This window comes from Jatropha curcas, chromosome 9 (genome assembly GCF_041381405.1).
Source record: "Jatropha curcas cultivar XTBG-Jc1 chromosome 9, XTBG_Jcur_1.0, whole genome shotgun sequence".
NCBI lineage: Eukaryota > Viridiplantae > Streptophyta > Magnoliopsida > Malpighiales > Euphorbiaceae > Jatropha > Jatropha curcas.
In genome coordinates, this window is record NC_143159.1 from 2559629 (window position 1) to 2573256 (window position 13628).

The 13628-nt window shown below is 32.4% G+C and overlaps 2 protein-coding genes across 3 annotated transcripts; both read right to left on the reverse strand.

The window, feature by feature from the left end:
- Positions 1-498: 498 nt before the first annotated feature.
- Positions 499-1883, reverse strand: AR781 (DUF1645-domain containing protein). The gene has a single exon (XM_012216313.4). It carries the CDS (start codon positions 1737-1739, stop codon positions 693-695), a length of 1047 nt encoding a protein of 348 aa, XP_012071703.1. The 5' UTR covers positions 1740-1883; the 3' UTR covers positions 499-692.
- A 4035-nt stretch (positions 1884-5918) lies between these two features.
- Positions 5919-10465, reverse strand: LOC105633679 (transcription factor, putative (Protein of unknown function, DUF547)). 2 transcript variants are annotated; one of them, XM_012216310.4, is made up of 12 exons: positions 10082-10465; positions 9864-9941; positions 9205-9312; positions 8991-9107; positions 8350-8605; positions 8076-8233; positions 7634-7998; positions 7438-7537; positions 7237-7296; positions 6999-7082; positions 6799-6915; positions 5919-6635 (listed from the first exon to the last, which is right to left on the reverse strand). In XM_012216310.4, the coding sequence occupies exons 2-12, from the start codon at positions 9906-9908 to the stop codon at positions 6333-6335; spliced, it is 1713 nt and encodes a 570-aa protein (XP_012071700.1). In that variant the 5' UTR covers positions 9909-9941; positions 10082-10465; the 3' UTR covers positions 5919-6332. The 2 variants fall into 2 exon arrangements, with proteins under 2 accessions (XP_012071700.1, XP_089582378.1); XM_089726252.1 differs by lacking the exons at positions 9864-9941; positions 10082-10465 and adding an exon at positions 9637-9779.
- Positions 10466-13628: the final 3163 nt, after the last annotated feature.

Genomic DNA, 13628 nt, shown 5'->3' on the forward strand with positions numbered 1-13628 from the left:
ATTGACATTGTCTTTATATTAAAATTAAATGACAAGTTTATAATTTTTTTTAATATTTAATCCATTTTGTAATGTGGAGAACAATTATGTTAAAAGTTTTTTTTCCTGAAATATTGACTTTATAATTTAATTATGTGATCATGAGATTCATATCGACTTTATAATTCGATTATGTAATCACCAAAACGAACTTCGTGTGCTTTAACGATCCAGCTATATTCAGTTTATCAATTTTTATTACGTTAATAAAAATTTAAAAGTCATTGTTTTAATTTTATTAATGCGCCTATTTGAGTTGGATCTATTTGATTCAAATTGTAGTTATTTTGAAAAAAAAAAAAAAATCAACTATATTAAATATATATTTTGACGGAATAAAACAATAAAAAAGGAAAAAGGAAAACAAGAACTGAAAAAAAATGCATGGTTCCCAAAAGAAAATCTTTTATGTATTGGTAAAAGAGATGAGTAGACAAGAAGGGAACTGAACTGACAATATACAAAAGTGAATGAAATGATATATAACCGTAGGTATATCTGAGCTTTGATGCTATATCAGATATGGGTACAACAATATTTACCATCCTTTTACAATTTCAAGTAAAACAAAAGAATTTCTTAGAGCTCTACAACATTTTTCGTCGACATCAATGAAAAAATTCCATATTGATGGATACCAACTCCATGATTGGTTAACGGGAAAGATTCCCGAAGCCATTTACATGACCGGGATTGAAGGCAAATCTCCCTAGAATACCTTGCTTATATGGCAGGAAAGTTTTCTTCTTCAAATCTTCCGACGCAGCTTTATTCGTCGTGTAATGCAATTCGTGAGCCGAGACGCGTCCCTTTCTTCTTGATCCGGTACTATCCGTGGATCGGAAACTAGTGTTCTTTGTATCTTCAGGTTTCCTGAAGAAAGATGGATACTTAGACCTGAAAGGATCTTTATCCGAGGCTCTTCCTTCAGATGCGCTTCTAAAAAGCAGAAAATCCCTCAATCTCCACTTTCTTGAAGAACTTTTTGTTGTGGTAGAAACCGAAGACGAAGACGAAGACGAAGAAGAATTAGATGAAAGCATTGAACCTTTTGAATTTGGAGCTGCTGTTTGTTGTTTAGCGAGTTCCTGTAACCGTCTTTCGTCTTCTTCCCATGGATATTCAGAAACTCTATATGGAGATAGCGATCTTGCTCCTTTACGGCTTGAACTGTATCCTAATCCTGGAGTTCTCTCTCTTCCTCTATCATCTTCAGTTTTCTTTCGAGTATTCGCAGCTGCTAAAGCAAACGGATCTGATACTTTCTTCTTTCTGGGGGAAAAAACTTCTCTAATAATCTTTTTTCCTTGAGCTATTGGTGATCTAGGTGACCTCGGCGAAGAAAGCGGACTCCTCTCATCTACCTGTAATCGTGGCGGAGGCTTTAATGGCCTGATTTTACCTCCGTCGAAAAGCTCTTCGGCGGTCAGAGAATTCTCCACTAATTCCGACTTGAAATCAAAAGCGAAATCAAAATTATCTCCCATATTTGGAGATTTAGGTGTAGGAGGAATTGAGTCCCAGGCATCATCAAAACGATTATAGAATTCCGCCATACGCGAAGGACTGGTAGGAGCACTGAGAGAAAAATCGCCAAAACGTTTGGGAGTAGATGGAGCACTCAAAAATGGCAGAGGTCGAGCATCGTCGAAGTCGAAATCCATTGTCGGTGGAGGTACAGCCACTTCCATTTTTAACATGTTGAAGTAAGTTTATTTGGTGTTGATGATTGATTGATTTGGAATAGGAGGGAGAGGGAAAGACAGGTTGGGGTTGGCGGGGAAGCAAATAAATATAGAGAGAAGTAGGAAAGAAAAGAGAAGGAGCGCTCAGTGTTATTTGTTGACCATCAAGTCATATAAGATAGGAGCTACCCCCCGCCGCCTTCTAATACTTTACAAACTATTTTTTTATTTTATTTTATTTTATTTTTATTTCACATGAGGAAGAATATGTTTTAAATAATAATAAGAGGGATTTTGAAATTTTTTTTTTTTTTTTTTTTTTTAAGTTGGTGAGGTGAGGATTGAGTGTTAACCAATGGGTGAATTTACCTTGAAGGGCAAGAAGAAGATGATGGTGACATATTTAATTAGGTCATAATATATGAGATTAAGAGATTTTAAACGTCATTTTCTTTTTTATTAGTATTAACTTGGCTTACAAAACGTGGAGCAAAATGGTAAAAGAAAGGCAGATTTCTTGAAATGATTGGTAAAGGTAAGGAAAAGTAAATCGCAAAGTGTAGTACGTAAAGGTCAGGATTTTTACTATCATTGCCCAGAAGAATGGGACGCACGGCACAGGTACTGCTCTTCTAGAGATGGTCAACATCTGTAACCTTTTACGCCTAAATTTATAAACGAGTATTCTCTTCTGAAATAATTTAATCTTTAGCTCAATAATTATTTTACCGTACTTTGGTTGATGAATAAATTATTATTATTAAAAACTTTTTTACCACAGAAAAGAACACGTGTTAATTAAATTATAAGTTAGATTAATATATTATTCTAGATTATTAGACTTTGCACACACGTGACTCCAATTTTTATGACAAATTTATTTTGGGTTCTCACTTAAACACATCAAATACGTAGAGCTTCAGGCATCCATCTATGGGAGAAGGAAAATTTTGCTAAAACTATATAATTTTTGCACAAGTTGGAGCCTCTTTGTTTGATTTTAACACAGTCAAGACTAAAGTATCTTTAGTTTGTTACAACACTTTTTTTTCTATTCTTCATCTCGACAATTTTCTCCTTTGATTTCGGATCATAGACTTTGATGAAATGATGACACATTTAAAAGAAAACGACATGTAGCATATGCCCAGCTTCGGCCTACTACTTGGCGTTTAAACATGCAATAAAAAATTTATATATAAATATATATATATATATAAATAATGATGGCAGAAGAAGAATAAATAATAGCCGGCCTTTCCCTTTCTCTCTCTCTCTCTCTCTCTCTCTCTGGTCTACAAAGTTCAGTTACGTTTGTTGTTAAGAACAGGACATGAGAACACGTTGTGCACACTATTCCAAATATCCATTTCTTGCTCTTTTTTTTTTTTTTATGTCATAATTAATTTCCTCTGTTAGGTTTTACACAATATGCTAAAACCGTCTATTCTCAAGATATAATAATATAACAGTATTAAGGATTAAAATAATTAAGCGTCCTTATCAATTATGCACGCACGTTAATTAGTTCACTGCTATCCAAAATATATATATACATATATATAATTAGTTAATTGCTTCAATTTATTTGCTACCCAAAATCCATTTAGACTCTTCTGTTGGATTTTTGTAGGGTTACTGTATTATACTCAGAAAAAAAAAAGACCATCTAGAAGTGAGTTATAACAAGACATATTCCAAGAAAATTATTTTATTGTTCGTAGTGATAGATTTTAAATTAAACCATATTTAAAAAAAAAAAAAAGAAAAAAGAAGACTGTTGATTGAACAAGTGATTGATTAGGGTTTATGCATTTTCAATTGAATTAATTTATAATTCCAATATTTGATTTTGATATGTGCACAATAAGTCTAAATTTGGGGTAGGTTGTTCCTTCCCTGGTCATCTATTAAGTATAATTAAATTCAAGATCCACCCTTTAATTTTCAATTATTTCAACATCACCTAGGTATGATTTTGAATTCAGTCTTTTGCAATAAATACGGCTTGCTCACACAGATAAGCTCTATATGTTTTTTTTTTTTTCTTCTTCTTTTTTTGGATCAGAATTAGCACATCATGCATCCATCTAAAACGGAAGTTGTAAAATGCAAAAATTCATTTATATTAATTCATCAATTCTCATATTTTAAAATTTCTTATAAGTACTACACTAAGACATGTTATAGTGATAAGTATATTCCGACTTAGTAATAGATCTAGGTTCAAATCCACTCTTCCCCGATATTCAAAAAAAAAGAAAAAAAAAATCTTGCAAGTAGCCGAATTTTAATTTTTATGTATATATATTGTTTAAGAATTAAAAACCACTTCAAAGTCAATGATTTTTCACCAATTCAATTGAATTTCAAAGATCTGAGTTGAATTCAATCGTATGATTTTGTTTTGGATTTACATAATTTGTAACTGAGTTGAACATGGTTTGGCTAATGGGCCCTGAATTTTCTTTTGCCATTAACTTAGCTTGTTATACGTCAATCATCCGTGATATGATTGGTCTTTATATCTCTCATAAAAGATGTAGGAAGTAAGAAGTTTCGAGTTCGAGTCTTTTTCACCACAAATGTTATCGCTAACTTGGTGAATGTTATTCAAAGGGGAGAGCTGGTCTGCTGTGTAACCCACAATATTATTTCGACTCGTTAAACTTCCATGTATAAAAAAAAAAAAAAAAAACTTAGCTTATTAGGTGACCTGGTCAAAATTCAGCAACTGATTTAATTCTTTTTGTAATTCCTAATGAATTTATATGTAATTTTGGAAAAAAAAAATATTTTCCTTTTGTTTGGGCCACTAGTAGCAAAACTATGGATATATTCTTTATGTCCCTTGAGCTCATTACCCCTAGGCCCAATCTTGGATTACATGAGAAATTTGTTTTGGGCTCTCCATAGTCCAAATGATTAATTAATGGCCTGATGAAACAACTTGAAAAAGAAAATTGTCCTTGTGGCAGGCTGGCTTATTGGTTTATCGTTGGCGGAGACAGGGAAAAGTTTCCTTCCATGTGCAAAAGAGAGGAAACGTCCCATGTTATCTACAGAAATCTCGAGTGAAACAAACAAGGCGCTCCTTAGTCTGCTATCCAGACAATACTTTTATACTTTTTAGGTATTGGGATTACAATCTTCACTCTTACTATAGATTAACAAATTACAAGTTCATCAGGTAATTATTAACTCAAAAATAGTACAAACAAACACATTGATTATTGCTAATTTTTTTACTTTTTGGAGATCTGAAGCCAATCATTTTTGCCCTCTTCTATATTATGAGTCAATTCCTTGGAATACAGACCAATTAGGTTTAACCCAATTTAGCACTACCCTATTAATTTCCAGATCTAAGATATTAGACTCAATTTATTCTTTAGAACTTAATTTTAAATATTTTCTATACATGCCTTTTTTTTTTTTTTTTTTTTTTTTAATTATTGGGAAGAAATCCAGAATACTATCTATCCTATCAACTCTATCTATAGTCACTGGCCAGAAACGGCTCCAAGCCAATCCTCTTTTATCATAATGAAAGATCAGCAGTGGGTAATTTGACAGTACAGTTACCACGTTCAGGCTTTAGCTTTTGTGGTTGTGAGCTTCTGCGACTGGTGAATAGTGACCCCTTCACTTTGGAAAAAGCCTTTTGTTCTTTGCTTCAATATGGCTGGTTCAGTGAAAGCCCCATTTTCTTCAGAATGGGACAAAGTTTATATTCCATCAAACCCATTAGACAGTTCTCACCAAATACTTGGTCCCACTTCCAATTGTCAGTAACTGTGGGTGCTATGCTCTCCTCCATACGGTCTCTTACTTACGATTCAACAGTTGCAAGAAAAATATAATGGTTCATAGATTAATGTGAAAGCTGCTTCAAAAAGAGCACCAACTTGTCCCAAAAATGGGTCATAAATGGTTAGTTGGGACTTCAAATGGGAATGAAATTAATTGGATGACTGCTTAGTTATTCTTTAACATGTCATACAGAGAAATTTGCAGTATAACTATTTACAGCCAACATTACTTGAATGAAACTGCCATTAAATTTGGAATTTCATTATTGTTTCCATTTTTTAATGTGAATACAGCTGGAAAACCAATTACAGGAAAAAAGTTGTCAGATTCTATAATTTTTAAGTGTTGTCAGATCAAATAACTTAACTAACCAGTAACCACTAATCAAAAACTTCAACATCATCTTTTTCAAGTTGCAGAAAGTTACACTTTTGTCTTGTTTCTACTCCACATAGGAATACAGTACTGCACTGAAAACAAGTAATCATGATAATAATACAAGACTATTTGCAGCATTAAACACCAAGTGGTTAGACCTTTGCATAAGATGTAGATCAGTCGATGGCAAGAAAGATGTCTCAACTCAAGAATACACCACTTTATGACTTGTTTAGTTTCACTTTTAGTGGAAGAGTACATTCTTTTCTTTTCTTTTTTCCCCCTCCATTTTTTACAAATACTTACAAGCAGATGAAATTATACATTTATATTTGATATTTATATTATCCTATAGCTGTGTACAAAATTGAGACTCCAACTTCTTCAAAATCATGTAAACCAAAATGGTAACGAAATTTATTGTGTGCACAAAAGGTACCTAAATCTAAATTCATATGGCATAATTTGGACAAACTGAGAATGGGGCTCGCTTTTACCTCTCTCAAGGCACTTGATTGCTTCTTTCCCTAGTTCACTTGGTAACTGAAGGCAAATCCAGTCAAGCAATGACTCTACATCCTTTGCAAAATCAAGTAAATACCAATCCAACAACTTTGGGATTGCTAACTTTCTTGTTGAAATTCCAATTGCAGCCTGCAAATACTCTCTTTTTGCCACATCCAGTTCATTTTCAACCTGAGATGCAGTGTACACTCTCACCTTCATTTGAAAAGGTTTATTAATCAGTAATTGCACAATTTGATTGAACGAACATATAGATACTCATGGCTGATAGTAGAAGAGAGATTTTATAATTTTAAGAACAAATGTGGGGGCTGAAGTAGGCAGTAGATCACACCAATGAACTTTATGATAAACTTACTGCTGGTGAGGACCAGCTTCCACATGATAGGGCAAATGTGACCAATGGTTCAGATAACTCCAATCCGAATTTGCTCCTTGCTGTCATTTCATCATTTTTTGCTCCCTTTGGAAATGTCTGATGGTAATTCAAGAATGAGAATTAAAAAGTCTTTATTTACAGGATAAGTTTGCTAAGAAGTTGAAATGAGCACCACTTACATATTTTGAGTGATAAGGCAGTCTAAGGATGAAATGTTCAATAGTTATTGCATTTAACAAGTGCCCCCCAACATTTATTGTTGCCTAAGTATTAAGAAACGGAATGGGAAAATACATCAGCTATATGTAAAAAATGTTTGCAAATATTTCTTTCAATTTACATATTTATTTAGAGGCCAAAAATCAGCAAATGCAAATCATTTATAGCTATCAAAAATGGTTATTGAATAGTCCATACCTTTTGCATTAGTGCCACAACAATTTCAGGACTTTCTGGTATTCCATGTTCTAGAAATGCCTGAGCAAGACAGTATAGCAAGTGGCCCTTTCAATCAGTACATGATAAAGATACAGAATTGAACGTGGATGGACATCCAAATATAGAACTTGATATATAACAAACGAGCCCTTAAATTATACAAAGAGAGGAATCACATACATTCATCATACAAGAATTGTAAATGTTTATCCAGAATGCAACCTTCTCCTGATGGGTGAGGTTCTGTAAGTTGACAGAGGCAAGTTTCACCAGTAGAAGTCTGAGAATTCAGAAATTGATTGATCATAAGTACAAGTTTCGAATATAATAGAAAGAATGCAAGAAATCAACCAAATTTCAATATAGGAAAACTTACTTTCGCCTATGAAGTAGAAATAAAGAGTTTGATGTTCGGTTGGTATTAATTGTGCCAGTTTCTATAGCAAAGAAATGCTTATATGGACCAATATCTCTCTTTTCAAATTCTGCACATATACCATAAGGATCACAGCATCTAATTTCTTCACCATTTTCTTGAGATACTAATGTCGATAAGAAAGGTAAACTCTCTGCAGCGCGCCTACTCTTCATTGGGCTCATCCTTAAGAAAATGCTTGATAAGCATTTCACAATGTCCTCAGAAATCTTGTTTGGGTTGTTATTGTCTCCTAATGAGCTTTCATCTGCAGTAGTAACAGTTCTCGCTTCTGCATTTTCTTGACCTATTGTTCTACATTCTAGCTGGATATTCATAGAGTTCTTGTTAATTTATGAGCAACAAAATAGTTAAATTAAAAACATTGTTGTTTGCCACTAACCGGCAATTTCTGAGGATCTAAATGCTTCTCAACTGGTTTATTGTCAACGGGAGGTCTTTTCGCTGGAGTTCTGCTTGTTTGAGCTTTATGGATTGAGGAACTCTTGTTATTCTTCATAGAATTAATACACAACTGATTTTCTTTGCCTTGTCCATCCTCTGAGAAAATACCAGCAAATGGATAAGAAATAAGGTAATTTTGCAGTTCCTGTATCGGCAACGAAATACACATTATCAATGTATCAATGTCTGATAATGTCAAACCTGCTACTTACCAGGAAGAGATGGCAAATGCCTAATTGCGGATGTAGCGGATTCACCTAAATTCCGAGCTATGGTCTTGGGATTTTCTGGTTTGGAATTTTTATTCAAGCACAGATCATACAGATCAGCAAAACTTTCCACATTTTTTTTGGAGCTCGAAATGTAGACAGCTTCTTGGTACAAGTCCTGCCTAAAATGCACAACTTGTTCTTCGAGCCGAACAACCTCCTCTTCCAAAACAGCTACTTCTGCAAGAAGCTCTAGCGTCTACAAAAACTAAAATCCAGAATCAGAATTTATGTTTGAATAATATGCATTTGATAAACGAATAAAGAAAAGAAAAGTATTTGTTAGCTTAAAATTTCATGTTGGCCAATAAATACCAATTGAAACTTGTGGGTCACTTGCTCTTTTTCTCTACACATATCTCCCCATTTGGTTCTTCCATTCTCACGATTCAGTTCCAATCGTCAAATTACTATTTTCTGGTAATTTTAAAATATGTGCAAATGGGTTCCACTTACAGATGATTATTTTTCCCTTGTAGTCTATATTTTAAAAAGAAAGAAAAAGAGAGAGAGAGAGAGAAAGAAAAGGACAAGGAAGAAAACGAAATCTGAGCTAGAGAAAAGGGGGGTTATGAATCACTTACAGCTGCAGGCAGATAAGGAGGAAGGCGAGGTAGAGCGCCCAAAGGTCTGTTGAAAGCTCGCTCTAAAGCTCTGTGAACATTCTCTTCGTACCTGAGCTTCTTCTTTAATTTATCGACCTGCACAATTAGAATTCCAAACACTTTTTTAATCAATAGAAAGATACAGAATTATTCTGATGAATCTAGAATTGAGGCAGGAAGGATAATATCATACATCTTGTTGCAATGCCATTTTCCTCTCTCTGCTTGAGGCTTGTCTATTTATTTTTGCTGCTTTTATGGCATCACTCTGTTCGTTCCCCTGTATTTTTTCAACCTTCCCCTTCATAGCAACAGAGATTGATAAAAATAAGAAAATCATAATAATGCAATCACAATTCACAACTAGCTCAATAAGTAAAGTAAGTGGAAAAAGGAAATCATAACCAGAGAAGGGTGAATAATCAAGGAAATAACAAAAAATTAAAAGAAAGATTATTCAAACAAATCATTATCACAAGGAAAAAATTTGGTGAGTGCAGGGATCATTATGTCCAATTAGAAATCTACATTAGAAAATAAAGTAAAAATATTAAACCAAAGTTTCTTATTCTATTTTAGAGATTTAACGGAAAACCCGTTTTGAATTCTCGTCAGAATTGCCTACTTTATCAGGATTTCCAGGACCCTTCAGCTTCTGGATCGTCCTCATTGTAACGGAAGCCATAGTAAAAAAAACTAAAGAGTTGGACTTCATCGTTTGTAACTTTGGATAGATAGAAACTGTTTTTAAAAACATATAGTAATAATGACAGTAGTAATAGTATATAAAACAAAACTATTGAAAGAATCACACTATTTAGGCATTGATTAAAGTAAGATAAGTTAGCTTACTTTTTCTGGAACTTTGATTGATTTAGTCCTGACTCTTGTATTCATCTTATACTAATATATTTTTCAGGCCCTGTAAATCTGCAGGTCGGATAAAAATAAGAAACCCAATTGGAATAGCTTCTTATAGAATTATAGAACAGAAAAGAAACAGAATTGGAGAACACTATTCCATGCTGAATAGCATTTAAGAAGATAACAGAGCAGATTCATGTTTATACCTTTAACAGAAAGTTCATTCCTTTGAAAAACCCAAGAAACTTCAATGCCTAAAGGTTAACAGTAAACTCAGCAGCATCCGGAAATCAATCCAAGTTTAAAAAAGGAATTCAGTGCTCTCATGTGACATATATATATATATATATATATATATATATACAGAACCCAAGAATCAAAATCTAGAGGGATAACTTGAAAGTCAGTTTCCACTGCTGTATCTTGTTGTTTATACCGAGTTGGAAGATTATATAAAGGAGAGAGTTGCTATGAAATGGGCAGGTTGGCTATGCCAGAGAAAAGGCAAAATGGGCATCTGGGCGCAATATGGCGCCGTACGCTAGCTCCTAAACGCAAACACGCTCTGTTACTTCTCTCTCTGCGTCATCATGAAATAACGTGCACCTTCTCCTTTAAACATTCTTTGATCGCTCTTTTTTTGTTTAGTTCCCATAATGCCCTTGTATAATATCACTTTATCACGAAAACGCCCGTACACGGTACATCTTTATTGAAAATGGCCATACTTTGAGAATAGTAAAAGATAAAATAGTTACTTAGAAAATAATTATTATACATGTTAAATCATTATATATTTAAAAAATTAATTAACATTTAATTCATTAAAAATAATTTATATTATATTTAAATATAAAAAAATATTAAATATAATAATTCTACATTGCCCTCTTTTTGTGTCGCATAATTTTGTTAATCAAACCAGGCCTGAAAGGGAAAGAGAGAGAGATAAACCGGGACCAGAATTTGATTGGCTAAATCCGGAATTGGCTGGTTGCGAAATGTGAACCACCGGGACCGTATTAGAAGGCAAAAGCTGCTTCACTCACATGTTTGCCAACTAAACGTTTTCTTTCTTTCTTTTTCTTCATTTTTTTTTTTTTAAATTTGGGTTCTGAAAAGTTTAATATAAAGGAGGTCCAAGACTTAATACTCCTTATTTAATATGTTGTTTTATTAATCATTTGCTCTTTTTTTTTTTTTTTTGGTTAATTGCATTGTGAATTTCTTCTATATCCTTCTTTTATGATTGAATTTATCTTTTCCATTCATACATTGGTAAATTATTTATATTAACACAAAGAAATTATAAGATGATATTCAAATAAAATTCTTCTAATAATGGTAATTTCAAAATTTTTAAATTTCATTTATACCGATTTAATCTTTTGTTGATTGATTTTTTAAGGAAATTTTTAATTTTTGATGAATGCCTTTCTAGTACACTTTGTTTAACCTAACTTTCAAGTACATTGCTCATAAAAAGACATTCTTGAAATTTATACATGTGATATGTGGTACTCAAAAATAGTTAAATCATTTTATTTTCTTAAAAAAATGCAATTAATGCACACCCAAAATCATGGAAACTGCATTGACAAAATTCTATAAATGTACAAATACATAATTGGAGTGGACAAAAACAAAGGTGAAGCTCAAGATTGGAATCTAAGTACTGTGAAAACCCTGCAAGTAGCTGCAATTTCTACTATCTTGCGTCCTCGTTAAGCTTTTGCCTATCTACCTCTTATCCATTCTTAAAAATCTATCTATATGTAATGTACACTAGCTAGCCTTTTTAATTATACCTAAAGGAAAAAAAAAAAATCTTGTAATTAAAAAAAAAAACAACAACAGTGTGAATATGTGACGTGAGTGGGAGTGATTGAAAAAGATGTATATGTATACTGTAATTCAATGGGTTTTGTAATCATCAATATTTAGTGTACATTTCTATTTGTTTGAAAGGGAAATAGAAAAGAATTCGGATGGGTAGTTAATTGGCAAAGAGCATTTACAGGATTGAACACACCATGACTTAGGTTATATATTCGATTCATTGCAACGTAATCTTTTTCCAGACTAGTTCATTTGTTTCTGAGGGTGGGTGAACGATAATCGGACTTATCATTGACTGTAAAAATAGATACGGCTCTGAACATCGGGTGGAAGTATATATGTATATGTAAAAAAAAGGAAATTTGAAATGATATGCACACATGAAATGGGTTAATGGCAATTGGTGATGTTATGTGTGTCTGTTGTTGGTGGGGAGATGTTATCATGATGGAAACTGGATTTTCAACTACAAATTGCAATGAATTCAGCGTCCACAGCCACGTGACAAGTGACTCTTAAATTATGATATACAGTGTATTAAATCAAATAATCAGTATTAGCTGTTATGATTTGGCCACTATTACTTCTCTAATTATTTTTTTAAGGGTAAGACAACCCAAATCACCTAGATTTGGACAAATAATTTTGCCAAGATTTTTAAGTTATTGTTGGGATTAATGAATGGTACTACTAGTTTATCTAATTATTATCAATAGATTACGCCAACTGATACCGACTAATTGCTTCATTAGTTTAAGAAATTCTAATAAATGGAATTATGGGTACTCCCTCCGCCGAAACATTACAAAAATTAAAATGATTATTTATTATATGTGTCTCTTCGCTTAAATTATAAATGGTACTCTTGACAATAGCAATTCTAGAAAAATTAAATTATAAAATTAATATTTTTGTGCAACTAAAATATTTGGAACCTAGGGAGTAATTTAATTACAATTAGTTAGCGATTTTTAAGTTTAATTAATGATAAATCTTAAATTTAAAGTGTTTATATAATCGGGCAAAGGTGATCTATCATGGTTATGAGTTTATATTAAGGAAAAAGAAGGAAAGGGTCCATGTACACGCTAACACGACATTAATTGCAAGCTGGATTGAAAGACAATGCTAATCGGACAAGTCTTTGTTTCTGAATATATAAATGAAACAAACTTGTGGATGTAGACATAAATCTTACAAAGCCCTAATGTATACTATTATTTATTTATTTATTTTTGCTTAATCTATATGAGATTCTTTCCTTCTTCCATTAATTAAATACTAATGTTTGACCAATCACATTAAGGAAAAAAATCGTAATAAAGAAAATGTAAGAGATTGTTTAAATGCTGGATGCAGCAGAGTCGACATTGAGAGTAAAGACACGTTTCTTTGATATTTATATTTATGTTGTCGTTTAATTTTGTTATTTTTGCATTCATATGATATTCTCCAATAATACAACAATAATGAAACAAGAAAATAGTATATATTAATCATATAATTATTAGCTAGCTAATTATAAATTGTTTTTACTTAATTATACTATATCACCACCAAATTTCAAGATTAATTAAGGAGAAAAAAAAAATAGTGCTATCAAACATTCTTGTGATGTACACAAAATTGAATTAGTACAAATAATTCGGGGCAGGGAAGTTTCATTAAAATGGCAACAAATCAGCAATAAATGCATAGAGTCTTTTGCATGATAGTAATTACGATTTGCTTACAAGGATGATGGAGGGTTCAGATATGGACGAGGCAGTCCATTTTCTCTCAATCAGGATATTAAATTCGAGTTTCGAATATATAATTTTTTTAAATATATGGGACGAAACATTTTGCCTCTTTTCATATTTATATTTATGTTTAACGTAACTTCAAATTAATCGAATAAATATAATTCAAATA

What these genes read in the sequence shown, in the direction of transcription:
- LOC105633679 (XM_089726252.1), bottom strand. Translation starts at nt 9,768, where the DNA reads ATGTTTTTAAAAACAGTTTCTATCTATCCAAAGTTACAAACGATGAAG. An exon ending in GCATTTGCCATCTCTTCCTG is followed by an intron (nt 8,234 to 8,349) that starts GTAAGTAGCAGG and finishes GTATTTTCTCAG; the next exon opens with AGGATGGACAAGGCAAAGAA. An exon ending in TTGTGGCACTAATGCAAAAG is followed by an intron (nt 7,083 to 7,236) that starts GTATGGACTATT and finishes CTTAATACTTAG; the next exon opens with GCAACAATAAATGTTGGGGG.
- AR781 (XM_012216313.4), bottom strand. Translation starts at nt 1,739, where the DNA reads ATGTTAAAAATGGAAGTGGCTGTACCTCCACCGACAATGGATTTCGAC.